Source organism: Protopterus annectens, chromosome 2.part0, assembly GCF_019279795.1.
Source record: "Protopterus annectens isolate FY-2018-M chromosome 2.part0, PAN1.0, whole genome shotgun sequence".
In the NCBI taxonomy this organism is placed as follows: domain Eukaryota; kingdom Metazoa; phylum Chordata; order Ceratodontiformes; family Protopteridae; genus Protopterus; species Protopterus annectens.
In genome coordinates, this window is record NC_056728.1 from 310,211,470 (window position 1) to 310,230,889 (window position 19,420).

The 19,420-nt window shown below is 42.0% G+C and overlaps 1 protein-coding gene across 1 annotated transcript in view; it reads left to right on the forward strand.

Moving 5' to 3' along the window:
* The window catches only part of LMNB1 (lamin B1), a 701,755-nt gene that overhangs the window by 145,469 nt on the left and 536,866 nt on the right, over positions 1-19,420 (forward strand). Inside the window, exon 2 of the mRNA XM_044060786.1 lies at positions 2,566-2,722. Within this exon, the coding sequence (XP_043916721.1) occupies positions 2,566-2,722 (157 nt within the window). The remainder of the gene's footprint in view (positions 1-2,565; positions 2,723-19,420) is intronic.

The window sequence follows — 19,420 nt, forward strand, 5'->3', positions numbered from 1 at the left end:
AAATGGGGGAGGCCCAGATATAGACCTATTTGCCTCTCCCCAGAACTACCAATTGGACAAACTTTGCACAAGGACTCCCCACAAACAAGCCTGGAAAGTGGATGCTCTGTCCTTCAGCTGGAAAAGAACAGTCAGTACTACGAAAAAATCAAACAGGACAAACCAAGGATGATTTTGATTGCTCCAGACTGGCAGTGCCAACACTGGTACCCCCCTCCTGTGCAGTGTCATGGTTATCTCCATGGCACCTGCCTCAGACTCCTTCCCTGCTGTCTCAGCAGGAGAACCAGATTCTGCACCCTCAGCTTCCAACACTGAACCTTGCAGCCTGGCTAATTACTTACTCTCCTTTACCATCTCTCAGCAAACCTGTGATGGATATCATTTTGTAGGCAAGGAGGCCTAGTACTAGAAAATATGCTGAAAAATGGACAAGATTCTGTGCCTGGAACTTATCTCTAGGGATAAGCACAGTAGCACCCAGTTTACCTCTGATTTCTCAGTACTTAACTGAGATGCTTCACAAGGACCTGTCTTTTTCCTCCATTAAAATCCACACCTCAGCCATTTCACCTCATAACCCAGAACCTCCCCTCTTCTCTCCTCCACTGCTCAAGCAGTTCCTCAGAGGGGCCAAAACTTTGAGACCACCCAGGAGAGCTCCAACCCCAGCCTGGGATCTTAGCTTTGACTTAGAAATTCACTGTACCTCCTTTTGAGCCAGCTGCTACTGCAGACTTAAAATTTCTTTCTTGGAAAACAGCTTTCCTTTTAGCAATCACTTCAGCTAGAAGGGTATCTGAATTACAGGCCCTTATGGCAGTGGAGCCTTTTATCTTTCATGCGGACAGGGTGTCCCTCACACCCAATCCATCCTTCATGCCCAGGGTGGTATCCAGTGTGGCTCTTAATCAGTCAATTCATTTGCCAACCTTCTTTCCCAATCCACAGAATAAATGGGAATGGATACTGCATTCCTTAGATGTGCACAAGCAACTTAGATTCTACTTGGACAGGACTAAACCTCAAAGGAAATCTGAACTGCTGGTGGCATTTGCTGCAGGGGCAGAGGGGAAGGTTATTTTAAAGCAAACCATTTCTAAATGGATAAGTCATTGCATTCATTTCTGCTATAAGCACCTGGGAAAACCTATCCCCCAGGGGATCAGATCTCACTCCACCAGGGCTGCATCTACCTCTACAGCCTTTCTCAAGAGGCATCCCTTCCAGGGACATCCTAGAAGCTGCTACCTGGAGTTCTGTACATACTTTCACCAAGCATTATCATTTGCCAATTTTCTCTAAATCCAGAGCTGGCTTTGCCACTGCAGTCTTGCAGGTCCTTATAGCTAGCCCTGATGCTATCTAAATTCCTCCTCCCAACCACAGCTTTGGGAATCTACCCAAATGTAATGACTGCAACAGTGAAACACTAAGAACATAGTACAGTTGTGAACTTTTGGCTATACCTCTACTTTCCTTTACTATGCTTAAAAGCCTTTTTGGTGTGTGTGTGTTTTTGTTGGAGGGTTATCTTTGCGCTTTTGTTTGCTTCCCATTAGGGGGGCACCTGACATATATATGGCAAGAAACTGATGTAATGACATCTGCATGTTTTATACCCTTGATCACTTGACGTCATGGAAGAAATGACAGCAACAGATGCAGGACCCAAGACTTTGTTAATCGGGCTGACCGAGGGCAACCTGCAAGCAGATAACCCAAATGTAATGACTGCAACAGTGAATACTCAACATCTGCATTTATGGTAAGTGTACACAACTGTACTTTACTTCTATTCTTCCTATTTAGCCAGCGTTGGAGGTCTTTAATGCTGACAGTAATAATCTTGGTTTCCAGTCTTCTGTCCCTGAATGGATACAGTTTCCCAAGGCTAACCTTTCTCAGCAGTCTAATCCTGCAGCTATTTCTGCCTCTTTCAGCTGGGAATAGGATTCTGATAAATCCTAACTCCTCTCAAGGAGATAAAGAAGGTATTGTGGTGAACAGGTTTGGGAAGAGAATTTCTCAACCACTTTGGCTTTTAGAACTCTGTTACTAGGACCATATGTGAAAGTTTGTTGTGCTGAAATTTTAAGGGAGTATTCTACTAATCTGCTTTCAGAGTCTAAATTTATTCTGAACCCGGTAGTTTCTATATTAAGCGGGTCTTTAAATGAGCCCAAGAGTGTGATTGTGCAGGTACTCTCTAGTGCCATTGCATCTGTCTTGCTGTATGTTTGGGTAAGTAACCAAAGATTTGCAGATCAAGTTAAATCTGTACTTTTGAACTCTTAAAGGTTCTGTCACAAGACAGTCTGAAGAAACATCAAGTTTGACAAACTGTCTTATGTATAGTCACAGTCGGTGTTTAGCCACTTTGTCCACTGCCATTTATGCAAGCGGTTTAGTTTGCACTTCTGAGGTGCATACCAATTAGTAGCATTTTTGCCATTTTGATTTTCCGACTTGTGCTTTTGTAATATAAATTGAGTGCTGTATGTTACTAGTCTGCGATACAAGACTTCAATTTTCAAAACACTTGCAATGTTTTGTTCCTGCCAGCTGTGCAAAGAAAGAATCTGATCTAAATGGGCTGCAAGCAAAACTTCGGGACCTTGAATCACTTCTCAATAACAAGGAAGCTTCATTGGCAACAGCAGTTTCTGAACGGAAGGCTTTGGAGAAACAAGTACATGATGTTAAAGTTCAGATTTCTCAGGTGAGCTGCCAGCTTTTGAATTTGACTAGTTTTGTAATAGTCCTGCATCTTTAAAACTCCCCCTGCCTGGAGTATTTTATATCTCCATGTCTAAAGTATAGAAGTACTCATGCTCGTTTGTATGTGAGATGCAACAAATATGGAGTCGAGTTTGTAGAGTTGCAATGCATCAAATCAAAATTTATAAACTGAAGTCCTCAAACGCCTACCATAGACTGAGATGGTAGTGCTAAAGGAAACTGCCACATCCCCTTGCCCCACACAGGATCTGTGGTAGCACTTTCCCAGTAGTGGGACTTGATCAGATTTGAGTTGCAATTTAATGGATCTGTAACCTGATATATGCACGTGCACAAATGTCTTCATGATTTCCTATGGATATACTAATACGGAAGTATTGGTTCTGCCTCAGATTGGTGCACCATCACTGCACTTTTTTTTTTGATCAAAATGTAAATTCTTATTCAAAGGTTCACTTAATAAATTCATCTGATCAGTTAATGACGGGCACTTTTGAAGATGAAACAAACATTTGTAAATCTTTGAAGGCAACAAATTGTCAAAATATTGGCTCCTCGAAGTAGTGGGATTCTATGCTGACACAATGAGGAAAAAAGTCCTGAAAATAGTGAATATCTAGCTTTGCTGTTCTTTTAACTTGTTTTGCAGGGGCCAAGCCCCCCCACCCCATCTACCCCTAAACTTTATATATACAGACTCCAAGTAAAGTCATACCTCAGGAAAGGGAATGTTCCAAGAAAATCTCCAGTTTGGTATATGCAAGTTTAGATATTTAGCCATTCAGTTTCCAGATTACTGGACTGTGGGTTGTCCTTTCAAATGGTTACCTTAAGTATCCCATGTCTAGCTGGCATTAAACTCTAACATAAAACTGACTAGAATTTTATATTTGGCACCTTCTGAAGACCATTTTGTTTCAGTTATTGAATTTTGTACTTTATTTGGCTAAGCAACTGTCGGTTCAGTGTCGGTTCAGTGTCGGTTCAGTGTTGGTTCAGTGTTGGTTCAGTGTTGGTTCAGTGTTGGTTCAGTGTTGGTTCAGTGTTGGTTCAGTGTTGGTTCAGTGTTGGTTCAGTGTCGGTTCAGTGTCGGTTCAGTGTCGGTTCAGTGTCGGTTCAGTGTCGGTTCAGTGTCGGTTCAGTGTCGGTTCAGTGTCGGTTCAGTGTCTGTAGTCTTTTTCTATTTAGTTCATTGCAAGGTTAAAGCTATACATTTCTAATGACAAATTTTTGCCAAAAATGTGAGGCTGTAATGCATGCTCAGGTTTACTTGGCTTTAGCTAGGTTAGTGATTTTTGTACCATAGTAATTGTATACAGATGAAGATAGTCTTGGTTTTATTTTCCAATTTATCCCCTTTGTCAGCAGTTTTAGTTCTGCAGTTTTCAGCTTTGGGTTTTTGTATCCCCTTTCTTAAAATTAGCTAATGCTAGTTTTTAGTCTTGCTAGATGTATTGTGTAAGCACAAGTTGCTTGTCTTTCCCACACCAAGTAACCTAAAGGCCAAAAAAATGCTGCCTAATCCCAGCATGTTGGATTTGCTAAAGGAAATCCTGGTCAACATTGCTGGCGTGTGTGCGCGCTTCCATACAGACATTCTTGGCTTATTTTGGCAACTGGCATGAATGCCCTTAGCTTTTGTCTTGTCTATCTTTCACCTAGCTTAGTTTCATTTTGGTCACTGCCTTAGTGCTGTAAACTAGCAGTCACCAACAGTAGCACTTTTAATGTAACACTTCTTCACATCGGTTTGTTTTGGAGTAAAAACGTTGGGTACTCTACTTGCCTTCAAACTCCACACTCAAAGAACTAATTATAAATACTTTTATACTGCTGCTGCATCTCATTTTAGTGCCTCGTACCTGCTTCATGGATTCCATCATTACTATGCCTAACAGGAAAAGATAATTTAATCCATGGTTTCAGTACCTTATTCAGTAACATTGTCCACCAGGGCTCATTTCAGCACACTAGGGGACTGAAAATTCCTTCTTACACCCCCTTAAACTAGTCAGTGTTTAAGATTTCATCAGTAATAAATGTTTCGTTTGGCTATGGATCCAGCATTCACAGGTAATTTGCTTTTCAAGTTGTCAGCATTTTCCAGGGCACGCAAAGTTTTTAAACCTTAACCTTTGTGGTTAGGAGTGTCCATGGGAAAGGACTGGAACACAGTAGCAAAACAGCACAAAATTGTTCTCTAGGATATGGTCTGATTGTCCTTCCACTTTCAGTATTGTAGATTTTGGTTTTGCATACACCTCCCAAGTCTTGCTCACCGAATGCTGCATATTTGTTAGAGACATACCACAAGAATCCATACTGTTTAAACCTCTGACTTGGTGCATAATTGCTACAGGTGTAGTATTTTTCTTGTGTTCTGAGAAAGTAGCAGATTTCTATAAATTTAAAAGGTATTTGTCATATTTTATGAAGAATATCAGTACATTATTTGCATATGGGGATCTTTAGCTCTCCTAACACCTTATCTTAGATTATCAGACAAGATTTCTTTAAACTGTCACAGGCAGTCCCTCTAAATGCAGTATAAATGTTGATGGGTTACACCTAATGGATCTCCTGTGTTAGTGTAAGCGGGAGCAGAGACCTCCATATGTGTGTCGTTGAATCTGAAGCAGAATATTGCCACGGTAAGGTCTATAGAAACCTTTGTAAATCCAAACACACAAACTTTGCACGGACTTTCTACTTTACTGAATGTGTTCTCCAAGCCTAGTATCTTTGTTCTGCGCAGTCCTTATCAGTAGCCCTGACTTTAGTATGCTATTAAATGTCTGCCTATGTTCACACCTTTCAGTTAGCTGTGGCATATTTTGCTTTGTTAGTATACAATAGTGCAATTCTCAGTTTACTTCTGTAAGAAGACTTGCAGCTAAATGTCTCTAGCCTCTCTTGAAAAAAAATTAATTACTTTAGGTGTAGGTATCCCATTCTTGCTAAGAAATTTTCATTGAGCACTCATGAAGTAGAGGACCATCTTGTGTCTTCAGATTTCTGTTAAGTTGGCATTTCCTGGAGTTCTACTTTGCATTTATTCCATTTTTCAGATTTCTGTGACTGTTGGAACTGTAAGTTTACTTGGATGCTGTACCATTACTCGTCATCACATATCTGGCAAATATTCTGATTTCCTCCTGGTCTCTAATGGGCTTTAAAGTTCCTAACTTATTTCCACAGGTCTGACTAAAGTTACCCAACAATGAATATAACTCTGTAGTGATTCTGACGTTTTTCATTATCCAGAACACTGAAAAGGCAACTTTGAGATTATCCTTTTCTAATCCCCTTCCATTTCACGTTTGAACCATTAAATCCCTTTCACTTTGTAGATTTTTAAATTTTCTAGTCTTCATTTTAATATAGGTTTCCTCCAAAGATCGGGTAATATGCTTGCCACTGCCATCTTCACTTTATGTATCTGTTCTAATTGATTACACTAGTCTGCAAAGTTCCTAGTTTGGAAAACAAGCAACTCCTACTTGAGAGACATTAGCTCATTTACACTTCAAACAAGCATAAGACACCACCATGGGATGCAAATTTTCTTAGCGATACGCACACTATATATGTATAATAGTTGGAATGATAGGAACCCTATCTTAAGTAAAAACATAATTTATAACACTGTTGATAAGGTAGGTAGAATTTTGCAAGTGGGTGGCAGTATGTTTTTGAACTGCAGCATTTGTGCTGCATAAAGAATTTCGTAAATTTTTGGCGAATAAGCAGTCCATTTTGCTAGTCCATGGCTTTAATTTCCATTTCTGCCAGTCTTGACCTTGGTCAAAGTTCTTTACACTTGAGAGCTGCTCATGGGGAGACCAGTTCAGCTCTTTCTTGTATCCAACTACAGCCACATTATTCTGAGGATTAGAGTTGAATACCTTTAACTTTTTCTGGTCACAGTGTCATAATGTCTTTGTTCAAAGGCATTCCTGCGTGGTTCCATCCAGGGATTATCCTTCACTGAGCTGTGCCTACTTTCAGAATATTTACAGGAGTTCCCGCTACATCTTTGCCTTGGTATGCTCACAACCACTATGTACTGTTCTTCCCCTTGGCATGTATGATCCATTCTAGCAGCCATTGGTAGGAAAATTAGTATGGTCTTGAGCTTCATGGCTCTGGTAACAGAATTCGGTGACTACATTTTTGTCTGGCTGTACCCGCCCACACCCCCCAACATGGAGACCACCCACCTGCTGCAATAGTAGCAACTGTAACCAAACAACTTCCCTTCAGGTGCTTAATTCTTGTCTGTAACAGCTTTCATAGTCTAGTTCAGACTATTAAATGTTTACTATTCCTCCTTGCTTGTGCCATTGTATTAGTTGCGAATATTCATTTTTTGGGTGCAGCACAGTAGTTACCTTCTCCATGCTGCCATGTTGCATCCACAAGCCAGTAGAGGCATGAGACCTTCTAGAACTGTTTTGCCACAAGTTCTGCCATATGGGATGTAAGCAACAGAGCGGATTGTATTACTGACACCAGTGTAAGATTTGCTAATACTGTACCGTAATTGGCTGGAAACACTATGCAGTGAGACCGAGAAACAAAAGTCTTAATTGCCCAAGTTTGTGCTAAATAGGTCTCTCCCTTGTAGACCAAGTCTTGTGCACTTAAAAATGAATTGTCCAAACACTGTAGTTCATTTTAATAAGGTTTTACATGTTCACAATATCCGAATATGGTCTCCATTAACAGTATTGATCATTCTGCAGTACATATCCTGTATGTCATATTCTGATTGCCCTGAACAATGTAACTGTCTGTAGACCTGTTTTCTGTACACATGCTAGTGAGTTGGACGTCTTCTCTGAAGTAACAGGTCGAATGAACTTACTAACCTTTAACTGCCTTGCTGTCCTGAACACAGCGTATTGTATTGTTTTAGTCTCGTAAATTTCCTTATTTACATTTGTTTTCACCTCTGTCTCAGGCTTTATATGTGCTTCATTGAAGGAACATTCTGTAGCTTATCTTTTCCTCGAGAAAAGAACATTCTGTCTGCACACTTTATGCTTCTGTTTCCTTTTCAATAAACTCTCTTCATGCTTGGTCAGCAATGTTATTTTCCTTTCTGCTTAACTGTCTTGTGCATAAATGAAACTCAATTTGTTTTACCCTTTAGCCTGTCTAATGTCTCTATTTTAAAATAAAAATCCCTAATCTAACAACCAGTAGAAGTATGAAAATGAGTAAGAGGGGAAGGGATATGCTCAGGTGGGGCACCTTGTATGACGTCACTCACCTGTTGTAGTAAATGGGTGTCCTGTGCCCCTTCAGAAGACATTTTCCACCTCCCCTGCCAGTAGTTGGCTTCCTTAAGCATCTCCCTTACTGTAAAGGAAGTGCTAAACTGCCTGTTACCATCCTGGCAGCCTGCAGAATGGGAGTGCATGCCTCTGTACCTGTTCATACGACACATTAGTAGGACTTTCTGCAATCCTATTTAATGTTTGCATCAACTTGTCTAAAATCCTTAGTTGACTAAAGCTGCTGTCAGACCATGCCATCACAACTGTTAACCGCATTTGATGCTTCCTTAAAATGCTTCCACTGTGGGTGTTGTACCATAACCATGTGGTAGTTGCCACAGCTTCTAAGCATTGTTTGGAACGTTATTTTTGGAGTTGGGCATCCTTTGGCATGCTCCAGAGACCCTGTTATCATTTTCCTATCTTGGTAGCTTTAAGGCTTAGGCAGAGGTGCTGCTATGACTTGTTCCTCCCAGGTTTGAGGGATTAATCTTGAACTTCTAGTTCATTGTACAGGGTGTGTTGCCTGGCGCTAGCAGAATGGACCTGCCTTCCTCCAAGCAGTGGAACAAGTTTCAGAAATTTTGCACTGTAGGAATCTTGGAAGGCAATTCCAGTAGTTAACTTAATTTGGAAGGCCACCTTGCAGAACAGCTGATATGTTGGGTAATTAATGGATTACCTTAAGGCCGTTTGAGTTTTTGTTGCACAAAATAAGTTGCCTTGTAGCAAAAAACAACCACCAGTATATCCGTAACACACTCGTCTTGGAGAAACAAAGTTCTTTTAAAACTAGAATTTGAGCATGTGAGGGATATTGCTAATAGCGCTATAGCTGAACATTTGTTTGTTTCATGATGGAGAAAGTAAAGAGCTACAAGGCACTGTTTTGGGGAAAAATGCAAATATCTAGATTTGATTTTTATCAAGCAACAGTTGCTTTTAAAATCTACTTGCATTTTAAGGGGACCAAATGAAGAATGTAATTGGAGAGTACTTGTATGATTAATGTATTTGTGTGTATATATGGGGCACATGTTTTTACTTTGTTATACTCCTTGAAGACTTTGGCCAAAATGTCAGTTTCATTAAATTTGTTGGATATACTGGTGGTGGTTTTGTTTGAGTTTTTGCCAGATTAGTTTTAACTGTTGGATGTTGAATGTGGGTACTTAATATGGAGCTCTGAGTGGGATTTCACACTGCATATTTGTAAGTTTCTAACACATGGTTTCATGCATTTGTGTAGCTTTTGTGCTTGAGGATAATTCTTGACTGATTTCTGTTGATGAGTAATTTGTTATAATTTCATGCCAACTTTGTAGGCTTTAGATCACTTGTCTCAGGATTTGCTTACAGGCTGGGGTGGTTGCATCATTTTCTTGCCACTAGTGTGGCAGTACATGGTCAGCTGGTGGGGGCCAAGCATGCACCGTGAATACTTCATTGGTTGGATAACCTATTAAGTGCTCATTTTGAGTAGCTGGTGTTGAAGGATAAAACATGTAATCAAAATCTGGCAGCCTGACTCTGATGTTAGTGTTGCACTGAGTGTATGAGTGCAAAACACTTTTAAGCTTACCTTTGCACCATGGCATGGGGTGCAAAAACTGTTGAACAGTGCCATTGGGGAACTTGTTTTACTTCAGTGGAGAAAAATTCCTTAGTGGCAGTGTAGTAAAAAATGTGCTTTGTCCATAAATTGTAATGTAAGTACCACCGTGTGTGATGGTGCCCCCTCAAAGTGCATGGACACAACACACTTACTGTAGGAAATACTAAGTTTATTTGGGGTTTGGTTTGAATGAAGTTTACAAGTTTGTTTTAAGCAGTCCAAATAAGTACAGACAAGTGGTAAAGTCACTTCACACTTGACTCGAGTGCTGCAGTGCCTTTACTAAAATCAGCAAATCTCTGTTTCTGAAGAAGACTTGGGGTTCCCTAGAAGTAATGTGAGAGCGATTATAGACTGAGTAGACAGCAGCATCAAATGTGAAGTTTTCAACCCTATCCAATATTGGAATTTTGGTGATTGGCAGGGGGATTCTAGCCTAGGTGATGCCCTCCAACTTATTTCAGGTTGATGTTTGAATATCACTGGTGTTTAACAATGTTCTGTGCAACTGGTATGGTGTGGTCTGGTATATGCCAAATGCTTATTGTGTTAGGATAAAAGTGTGTAAAAATGATATGTAGAGATTATGCCAACTCTCACCTTGGCAGGACTCTATTTCATGATTTGATTCTTGGGGCTGTAAGCTAGTTAAACACTTTAAAGCTCTCAACCCAGGCCCATTTAGACCAGTTAGCTCTACTATGGAGCGAGTGCCAGTCACATTCATGTGACTGAGGCATGAGCCTAATGGCGCATTAGCTCTAATAGGGAGTGAGAGTTGGGCACAAGCAGTGGATCTTGTGGGGCAATCAACCCCCAACCACACTTGGTTGTGACTTCAATAAAACAGTCTCTTGGGGTGAGATGTGTCCACACATGTCAATCTCCTGATGTCTGTATGTGCAGTGTAGGTGTCATCCTGGCTAGTTCTGAGTCATGCTTGTACATCTCTCACCTGTAGGTGGCCGCTTTGCATTACGCTGAACAGCCTAATTCAGAGTGCATTAGCTGCTCACTTCCAACCACCTTTGCTTTTTCCACCTTCCCCTGTGGATAATCTGTGTACAACACAGCTATGCTTGGGGGGGCAGAGATGACCCTTCCCCTATTTCTTACATTAGTTGTCTCCTGTGGTTGTGCGCACCATCCTGTGTTGGCTTCTCACTCAGGCTCTTCAGTTGGGTTTTGGTGATTTGTCTCAACATTTTCTCTATCTCTAGTATATCCAGTATGTTTAGAGTTCATTTCATACAGTCTTATGTCCTTTTGCCGTTTGTGTTAATCTACCTTGGCTAGGGCAGATTGTGGATTGTAGCTGCATTTATAGGTAGTTTGCTGTGAAGCTGTTTTGAGTATAGGTGTTCAGGTTGGATGGATGCTGCAGGTGTTATGGATTGTGTGGTTTTAAACGCAGTAAACCATGGACTTTCATGGTCTGGGTATTGAGTATGGATCCCTCTTCTATCAGACAGCTGATGAAATCAATATTTTTGACATTTCACAGAAGTTGGTTACCCTCCTAGAGGGTTCAAACCTTTTTTAGTGTTCCACAAGTTAAAATACACTGTTAAAATACAAACTGTACACTACTACAATCCAAGTGTAGTAGTGTGCTGTGTGTCTTTAGTGTATTGTAACTTGTGGAACATTAAGAGGTTTGGAGCCTGTACATGGTGTTCTGCTTTTGTAGATTTGTTTGGCTTTAATACTTGTTCCCTCTAGAGGGAACACAATTTCCCCACTTAAGTGCATTAAATAGGGAGGAATTCATTTTGTACTTATAAATTAGGTTAATTATTTTTAAACATGAGGGGGTGGCTAGATAAGTAATACAGTCCCAGAAGTGTCTTTCTCATTTGTATTGAGATCCTGAAAGATGTTTGATCTTTAGAATCTGATTAGTGCAGAGAATTTTTGCCATGGCCTGTCATCTCTTGTGTAGCAGGTTACAGTGAATGCCTGAAAGCAAGAGGGGGTTGGTACTAGTTGTGGGTCTTGCTTTCCCATTACTTGGGTTCCACAAGCAGAAATGGTAGGAACATACCATCTATCGGAGTAGTGTGTGCCGCCAATGTTGCATTCATTTTCGGAGGGAGGGTGTTGCAGACTAATATGGATGCTGGTCCCATAGTTTGTTCCCCAGGAGATGGGGTTTGTATAGGTAAGGAGAGTTTTTTCTGGAGCCTCTGATTTTACCATAGAGCAGTCTGACAGGCTAACTGGTCTGCTAGTATAGAACTCTGGGTAAGATGAGCTGTCCTGCTCTTTGTCATTGGAGCCTTTGGGTAAACTCCTGGTGTACTGGGAGATGGACTTGGGAAAACTTTAAAATGTGTACTTGATATTGGCTGATCTGAGGCGGGTGTTTTATAATTAGTAGAAATATTGGGCAGGTATTCGTATTTCCTGGAGTATGAACAAGTAAAACTGAGCTGACAATCAGTTTCAGGTCACAGTGCTTGTTAGCTGCAGTTGTATCACTTTGTAACTTTTAGTCTGTTAAAAAGGATATAAGAGATTAATTTGGTGTAAAGTTTATTCAAGACTGTGGTTGGTCCTAAGTGCCACACACCCATGTCAGCCTGATTTTTAACGTAGTATTACTATTTGCAATGCTTTTTCTTAAGCCACAAACTGTGCAGGGCTGAATGAAGAAATTGAGGAAACCTGGCCTGGATGGAAAATTAAGCTAGTGTGGCATAGTGGTAGGGGAAAACGTCATAGTGTAGGCCACTTCCATATGTTCAAAATCCTAACGAGCTGTTCAAAAGGGAAAACTGAGTTTCTTCAGTGATACTCTGACTCCCTCTAATGCCTTGAAAGAGCCATTACACTTACGTTGTGCTGAAATGTTTGGTTTTAAACATCCCAAAGACATGCAGTAGGTGAATTGGACACTCTAAATTGGCCCTAGGTGTGAGTGTGTCCATGTGTGTGCCTTCTGTGGAAGTTTGGGCGCCAGGCTGGCAACTCGACACAGTAAAACTCCACTGCCAATCATGAGAGGACAGGTGATCTGCTGTGGCGACTCCTAACAGGAGCAGACTTCCAAACCTTGACAGTAAAGAATATTTAAAGCCTGATAAAATGAGAATCTGCTTTTGTACTGCACTGTAGATGTAAAGTGCCATGCAAAGATGTGCTAGTCCTGCAACCTCATTGATGTCCAAGGATGCATCTGCAGTCATAACAAATGGGTTGTCCTGTCGTCAGGCAGCCCTTCAGTCGGCCGGATTCCAAAGTCTGGGTCCGGCTTCGGCTGATGTCGCACTTCACCCGACATCATCTCTGCTGGTCTTCGGGTATAAAGGCATCAGCCGACGCCATTTTCCTCAGTCTTTCTTGCCGCGTGGCGCCCGAAGCAGAAGCTGTTCGCAAGTGCCCGTCGGTCAGATCCAGAGATTACTACTACCGAATACTACTTCGAAGACTTCTAAAAAGCTAAGTACCCCGTTGGGGACTCTTTCTTGCCTCAGCCTATGTCAGAAAAAGTAAATAACTGTAACTTGTGGGAAACAAATACCTCAAAGATTTCCACTCTTACTGCCTACCTTGTTTAGGCCCAGACCACGACGTAGCAGCCTGTTTAGCCTGTGCTTCCTTCAACCAACGAACGCTTAGGAGTCTGTCGGAGTTTGCTGAACAGTTTTCCGGCTCAGATTTTGCGTACATTATGCCGTCGGATCCTCAGACTACCCAAATTGTTAAACGCAAAGAAAAAGACCGACACTCGCGGTCTGCGGTTTTGGCCGAAACCACGGTTAAGCAAGCCGCAAGTGTCTCTGTTTCGGCCGAAACCAAGAAAACGGGTCAATCTTCAGCCGAATTCATGACTACTACTGAGGCTCCTGCTACCTTAGTTGAATCGGCCTCTGAAGTTTTGCCTACTACTGTGGTTCCTAGTGAATTATCAGACACCATCCCTTTGGATGTCTCTACCCCAGCACGTGGTGCTGCTAGGCCTCCTGCAGCCATGTCTATAAAGGCCTTTGCCAGGGCTAAAGCAGCCAAAACTGTTAAATCAGTGCCTGTTAAGACCCCCTCACATAGGCCCACTTCTAGTTCACAAATGCTTACTCTGGCAGAGGATTTAATCTCCTTAATTAGGGGATCCCAATCTCACCCAGACAGGGCCTCTCAGCCTCCCGAAAAGAGACCTAGAGCAGAGCCCCCCGAGCCAGTGTCCTCTGATACTTCAGATGACTCAGACATTACAGATCAGCCAGAGGCTCCTTTTTCTACTTATGAAGATTCCGATGCTGAAGAATCCATTCCATCTGCCTCTCCACCAGAGAAATTTTCCTTTGGGGAAACCTTACATGCCATGCGAGAACAATTCCAATGGCAGGGACAAGATTTCTCAGATTCAAGAAAAAGGCTTAGGACCTTTCTGCACTTACCACAACATAGGCCCTTAGCTATACCTCCAGTTCTGCCTGTTGTGGATGATGCATTTAATGATGTTTGCACTGCTCCTGATACTTTACCTCCAGCCCCTGCCAAACCAGATAGATTTTACAGGGTGCCAGACACTCATCACCACCTATACAAGGCCCCACTTGCAGATCCTGAGACTATATCCCAGGGGCCTAAGGCAGTAGCCGACCTCAGCAAAAAACCCTCTCCCTTCTGAAAGGGAATCCAGGTCCTTGGAGAGATGGGGGAAAAAAGTTTACACCTCTGCTACTCTCTCAGCTAGAGCTTTAAACTGTCAGTTTCACATGATCCAATACCAAGAGTTTATGCTTGATCAGTTAACTAAGAAGCTGTCCTCTGACTCCTTAGATAAGAAGTATGTTTTAGAAATGGTGAATAACATTCAGCAGGTTAGTAACCATTCTTTAAAATGTGGCTATGATGCACTGGAGGCTTCATTTAGAACAGCCATGACTGGCACAGTGATAAGAAGGCATGCATGGTTGAAGGAACAGGTTTTGCCGGATCATGTTAAAGCAAAGCTGTTAGATGCTCCTATGGATAAGGCCAGTCTATTTGGTACACCTGCTCAGCAAGTAATGAAGAAAATGGAAGAGAAGGCAAAATCTGTACAAACAGTTAAGGATTTCTTACAGGTTCAGCCCCAAGGTTTAGCAGGAACTGGCCTGCCAAAATTGGTCCTTTCCAGACTCCTCAAAATCTCAGAGGCAGGAATAGACGCTCTAGAGGCAGAAATCAATCCAGAGGAGGTGCCTATAGAGGACGCCAGTGGCAAGGCAATAACCAGAGAGGCACAGACACAACCACTGCCACTGCAACAGGACAATCACAGTGACTTGACTCTGACACCGCCTACCAGGGAGCAAATAGCAGCACCTTTAGGCGGAAAGTTAGCCTTATTTTCGAAAAATTGGCACTATATCACAAAAGACAAGTGGATTTTGCAAACCATAGACCAAGGCTACAGGTTCCACTTCCACACCTTACCAGTAAAAAGAGGAATGCCAAACCTACCTCCAAATCAAAAAAACAGAAGCTCTAAAGCAGATAGCTCAATTAACAAAGATGAGAGCTGTGGAAAGAGTACCAATAACACAACAGGGCAAAGGATTCTACTCCAGACTCTTCCTAGTACCAAGAAAAGAGAAAAGTTGGAGACCTATTCTCGACCTGTCCGTCTTAAACACATACATCATTGTAGCAAAATTCAAAATGCTGACCCTACAGCAACTTCTTCCCATGCTGGGCAAGGAGTGTTGGCTGGTAACTCTAGATCTCAAGAAGGCATACCTGCACGTCCCCATACGACCAAATTGCAGAAGATACCTCAGATTTCTTGCAGGATCAGAGCATTATCAATTCTCAGCATTGCCCTTTGGCTTATCTACTGCGCCCAGAGTATTCACAAAATGCCTGGCATCAGTAATCGCTCATTGCAGGCTACAGGGAATCCAAATTTATCCATACCTGAACGACTGCCTGTTACAAGCGGACAACAAAAGCAAGCTGACAACAGATTTACAGAGAGTCATTTGCTTACTACAAGCCCTGGGATACACAGTCAATTTAAAAAAGTCAAGACTGATACCATCCCAGACAAGAACATTCTTGGGTGCGGAATTGGACACAATAAAACAAATGGCATTCCTAACTGCAGAAAACAAGCACAACTCCCTCTTTACTTCTTGGCATTAACAAAGCAGCACAAACTAACAGCAAGAAAAGTACTGCAGGCCTTGGGCTTCATGGCATCATGCATAATCCTGGTCCCCCATGCCAGACTGCATATGAGAACTACAGTGGTACCTAAAGAATTTATGGTCTCAACACAGGCACAGCTTAGAAACCGAAATCCCACTAATCCCATGCCTGAAACAAGAGTTCCTATGGTGGGCTCAAGCATGCCAGTCAAACCCAGGCTTGCCCTTCCACAACTTTCAAGCAAACCAAACCATCACAACGGACGCCTCAGACCTAGGCTGGGGGGCGCACATGTTGGACAAGTGCATACAAGGATTGTGGACTCCAGACCAGCTGCACCTGCACATAAACCAAAAAGAAATGCTGGCAGTAAAACTAGCAATCCAGAAATTCAAACCATTCCTCAAAGAAGGCCATTTAATGATAAGGACAGAGAACACCACAGTCATGTGGTACATCAACAAACAGGGAGGCACTCATTCATACCCCCTATGCAGAATGACTCTGGACCTTTGGAATATGGCTCTGAGCTACAACATCCAGTTACAGGCAATATTTGTGCCGGGGAAAAGAAAACACCCTAGCAGACATGTTAAGCAACCACCTCGGATGCTCACGAATGGATGCTACACCCGGACATCTTCAAGGCCATCACAAAGAAATGGGGAATGCCACAAATAGACCTATTCGCATCCCCACTCAATCACCAGCTCAAAAAATTCTGTGCAAGGACATGCCACCCACTAGCATGGAAGGTGGACTCTCTATCCTTCAGTTGGAAAGGCCTGACAGCATATGCATTTCCACCTCTTCCTTTGATGCACAAGATACTACTGAAAATCAAAGAGGAACATCCAAGGATAATTCTGATAGCTCCGAATTGGCCAAGACAACACTGGTATCCTTTGCTGAGGAGCATGTCTCAGGGGAGAATGTGGCCAATACCCCTGATGCCTTTGATAACTCAGAACATCATGCACCCAAACCTAAAAACCTTGCAACTGACTGCCTCGAACATCACATAACAGCAACTAACCCAGACTTATCCCAAAGGGTTAAAGACATTATCCTTGAAGCCCGCAGACCTTCAACAAGAAGGAACTATGCAGGAAAATGGAAAAGGTTTGTCATTTGGAGTACTGAAAGAGGAAAAGATGTCTCTAACATAGATATTGCTAACATCCTGGAGTACTTGGCAGAGCTTCTACATACGGGCCTGTCCTATTCCTCCATCAAGATGCATGCATCAGCTATTTCCGCAGAATACAGCTTCGACCCACCTGTCTTTTCGCATCCTCTACTCAGGCAATTCCTCAGAGGGATCAAGAATGTAAAACCTCCTAGGAAACAACCATTACCAGCATGGGACTTGAACTTTGTGCTAGAAAAATTGACACTCCCTCCATTTGAACCAGCAGCAACAGCAGATCTTCAACACCTATCATGGAAAACTGCTTTCCTACTGGCAATTACTTCAGCAAGGAGGGTTTCGGAACTACAGGCCTTAATGGCAGTACAACCCTTCCTAATCTTCCATCAAGATAGTGTCCATGAGAACTAATCCTACATTTATGCCTAAGGTGGTATCCAGAGTGTCTTTAAACCAGGCAATCCACCTACCTACCTTCTTTCCCAATCCACAGAACACCGGGGAAAGGCTGCTGCATACCTTGGATGTACATAGACAGTTACGCTACTACCTGGACAGAACCAAAAGTAACAAAAACTGACCAGCTTTTAGTAGTCTATGCAACAGGAAGGGAAGGAAAAGCAATTTCCAAACAGACAATCTCCAAATGGATAGGAAACTGCATAAGATTCTGTTACTCCTACCATGGAAAACCAGTTCCACAGAACATAAGACCTCATTCTACAAGGGCTACAGCCACTACCACAGCTTTCTTACGAGGAGTGGCAACCAAGGACATTATTGAGGCGGCTACTTGGACCTCCGTGCATACATTTGCCAAGCATTATAATTTACCTCTATACTCTAGATCCCGAGCAGGGTTTGCCACTGCTGTATTGCAAGGGATCCTAACTACACCATAATTCTTCTTCCTCCTCCCTACTTTGGCTATGGTATTCTACCCATTTGTTATGACTGCAGATGCATCCTTGAAGGACATAGTACAGTTTTGTACCTACCATAAATGTAGATGTCCGAACAGGATAGCATCTGCAGTCAGGATTACCCACCCTCCTTCCCCTCTGTGGTACTCCTAGGGTATTTATCCTCCTAATAGCTAGCTGGGGGGAGTCTCTTATGGTGTATTTGTTTGTATATATGTACATACATGCTTATTTTTTGTTTGCCTTCTACTATTTTGGAAACATTGGCATTTATCCAAAATTTAGCTTTCCTAGAGGGCAACTGGCATCTGGGGCAAGAAACACTGAGGAAAATGGTGTCGGCTGATGCCTTTATACCCGAAGACCAGCAGAGATGACGTCGGGTGAAGTGCGACATCAGCCGAAGCCAGACCCAGACTTTGGAATCCGGCCGACCGAAGGGCTGCCTGACGACAGGGCAACCCATTTGTTATGACTGCAGATGCTATCCTGTTCGGACATCTACATTTATGGTAGGTACAAAACTGTACTTTCTGCCTTCTTGCATGTCAGAAATTTGTATAACTTTTGGCATACATGACTGCATGCTGTATTTAGTTAAAACCCACAAACATGCTATCCAGATTACTACACATGGTGCATGTGCAAATGTAGCAATGTGCATTACTGACACAATTTCCCATAAACACTTTCCTTACAGAAATGTGCCTTACACAAGACTTTGCATAACCCATATTATGTACATGTGAATGTTTGTATATTTGTGCATGAAAAACAAAACCGTGTAAGAAACTTCTCAGTGTGGAAGATTTTCAGTCCCTGTAGCTCTAGTTAATCGCTGTATATTAATCAGATCAGACCGAAGTAGTGAAATTAAACTTGTCTTGAGTAAAATAATAAAGATATATAATTGTACAGAATTACTAAGTATTCAAAAGTAATCCAAGCAAGGCAGGCAGTCTGTTTCGAGTCGAAAATCCTTTAAGTAAAAAATAACTTCCATATGAAGCTGTACATGTAACAGTATTCGTATGTGGTGGAATGTTCATCCCAACATTGAACATCTGATCTTCCACATGAGGTCTGCCAAACCATTAATCCCACCCAGTTTTCTGTAGTTTTAGAGTATGCTTATGAAATGGTGCCAAGCCCTTCAGAACTTTCCTGGTGTCAAAGTGAGGGCTTCTCTCCAGGCTTTTGAGGATTGGTCAACTTGTGCTCTTCCATTGCTGGGTAGATAATTTCCCTTTGTTGGGGGGGACCTTTGACATTCAAATGTTACTGTTGCCTTTCCTAAATAGGAACGTAAAGATTTGTTCTAGACTAGAGTTTGTGTTAACTGACAGACTCCACTGTACTTAGGAGTACACTTTTTTTAAAAGTTAACTTTCTGAAACAATTTTTTGTGGATGAACTGTGTAATGCACTTTGTTAGCCCAAAAAGTAAAAGTTCTTTTTACTGGGAAAAGTGACTTTTGGGGACTTAAAATTTTACTGGCTTGTGCTGCTTTGATTCCCTATGAAAAATCATTCTCAGCTTTACCATGGAACAAAATACTGGTCCTGTAGT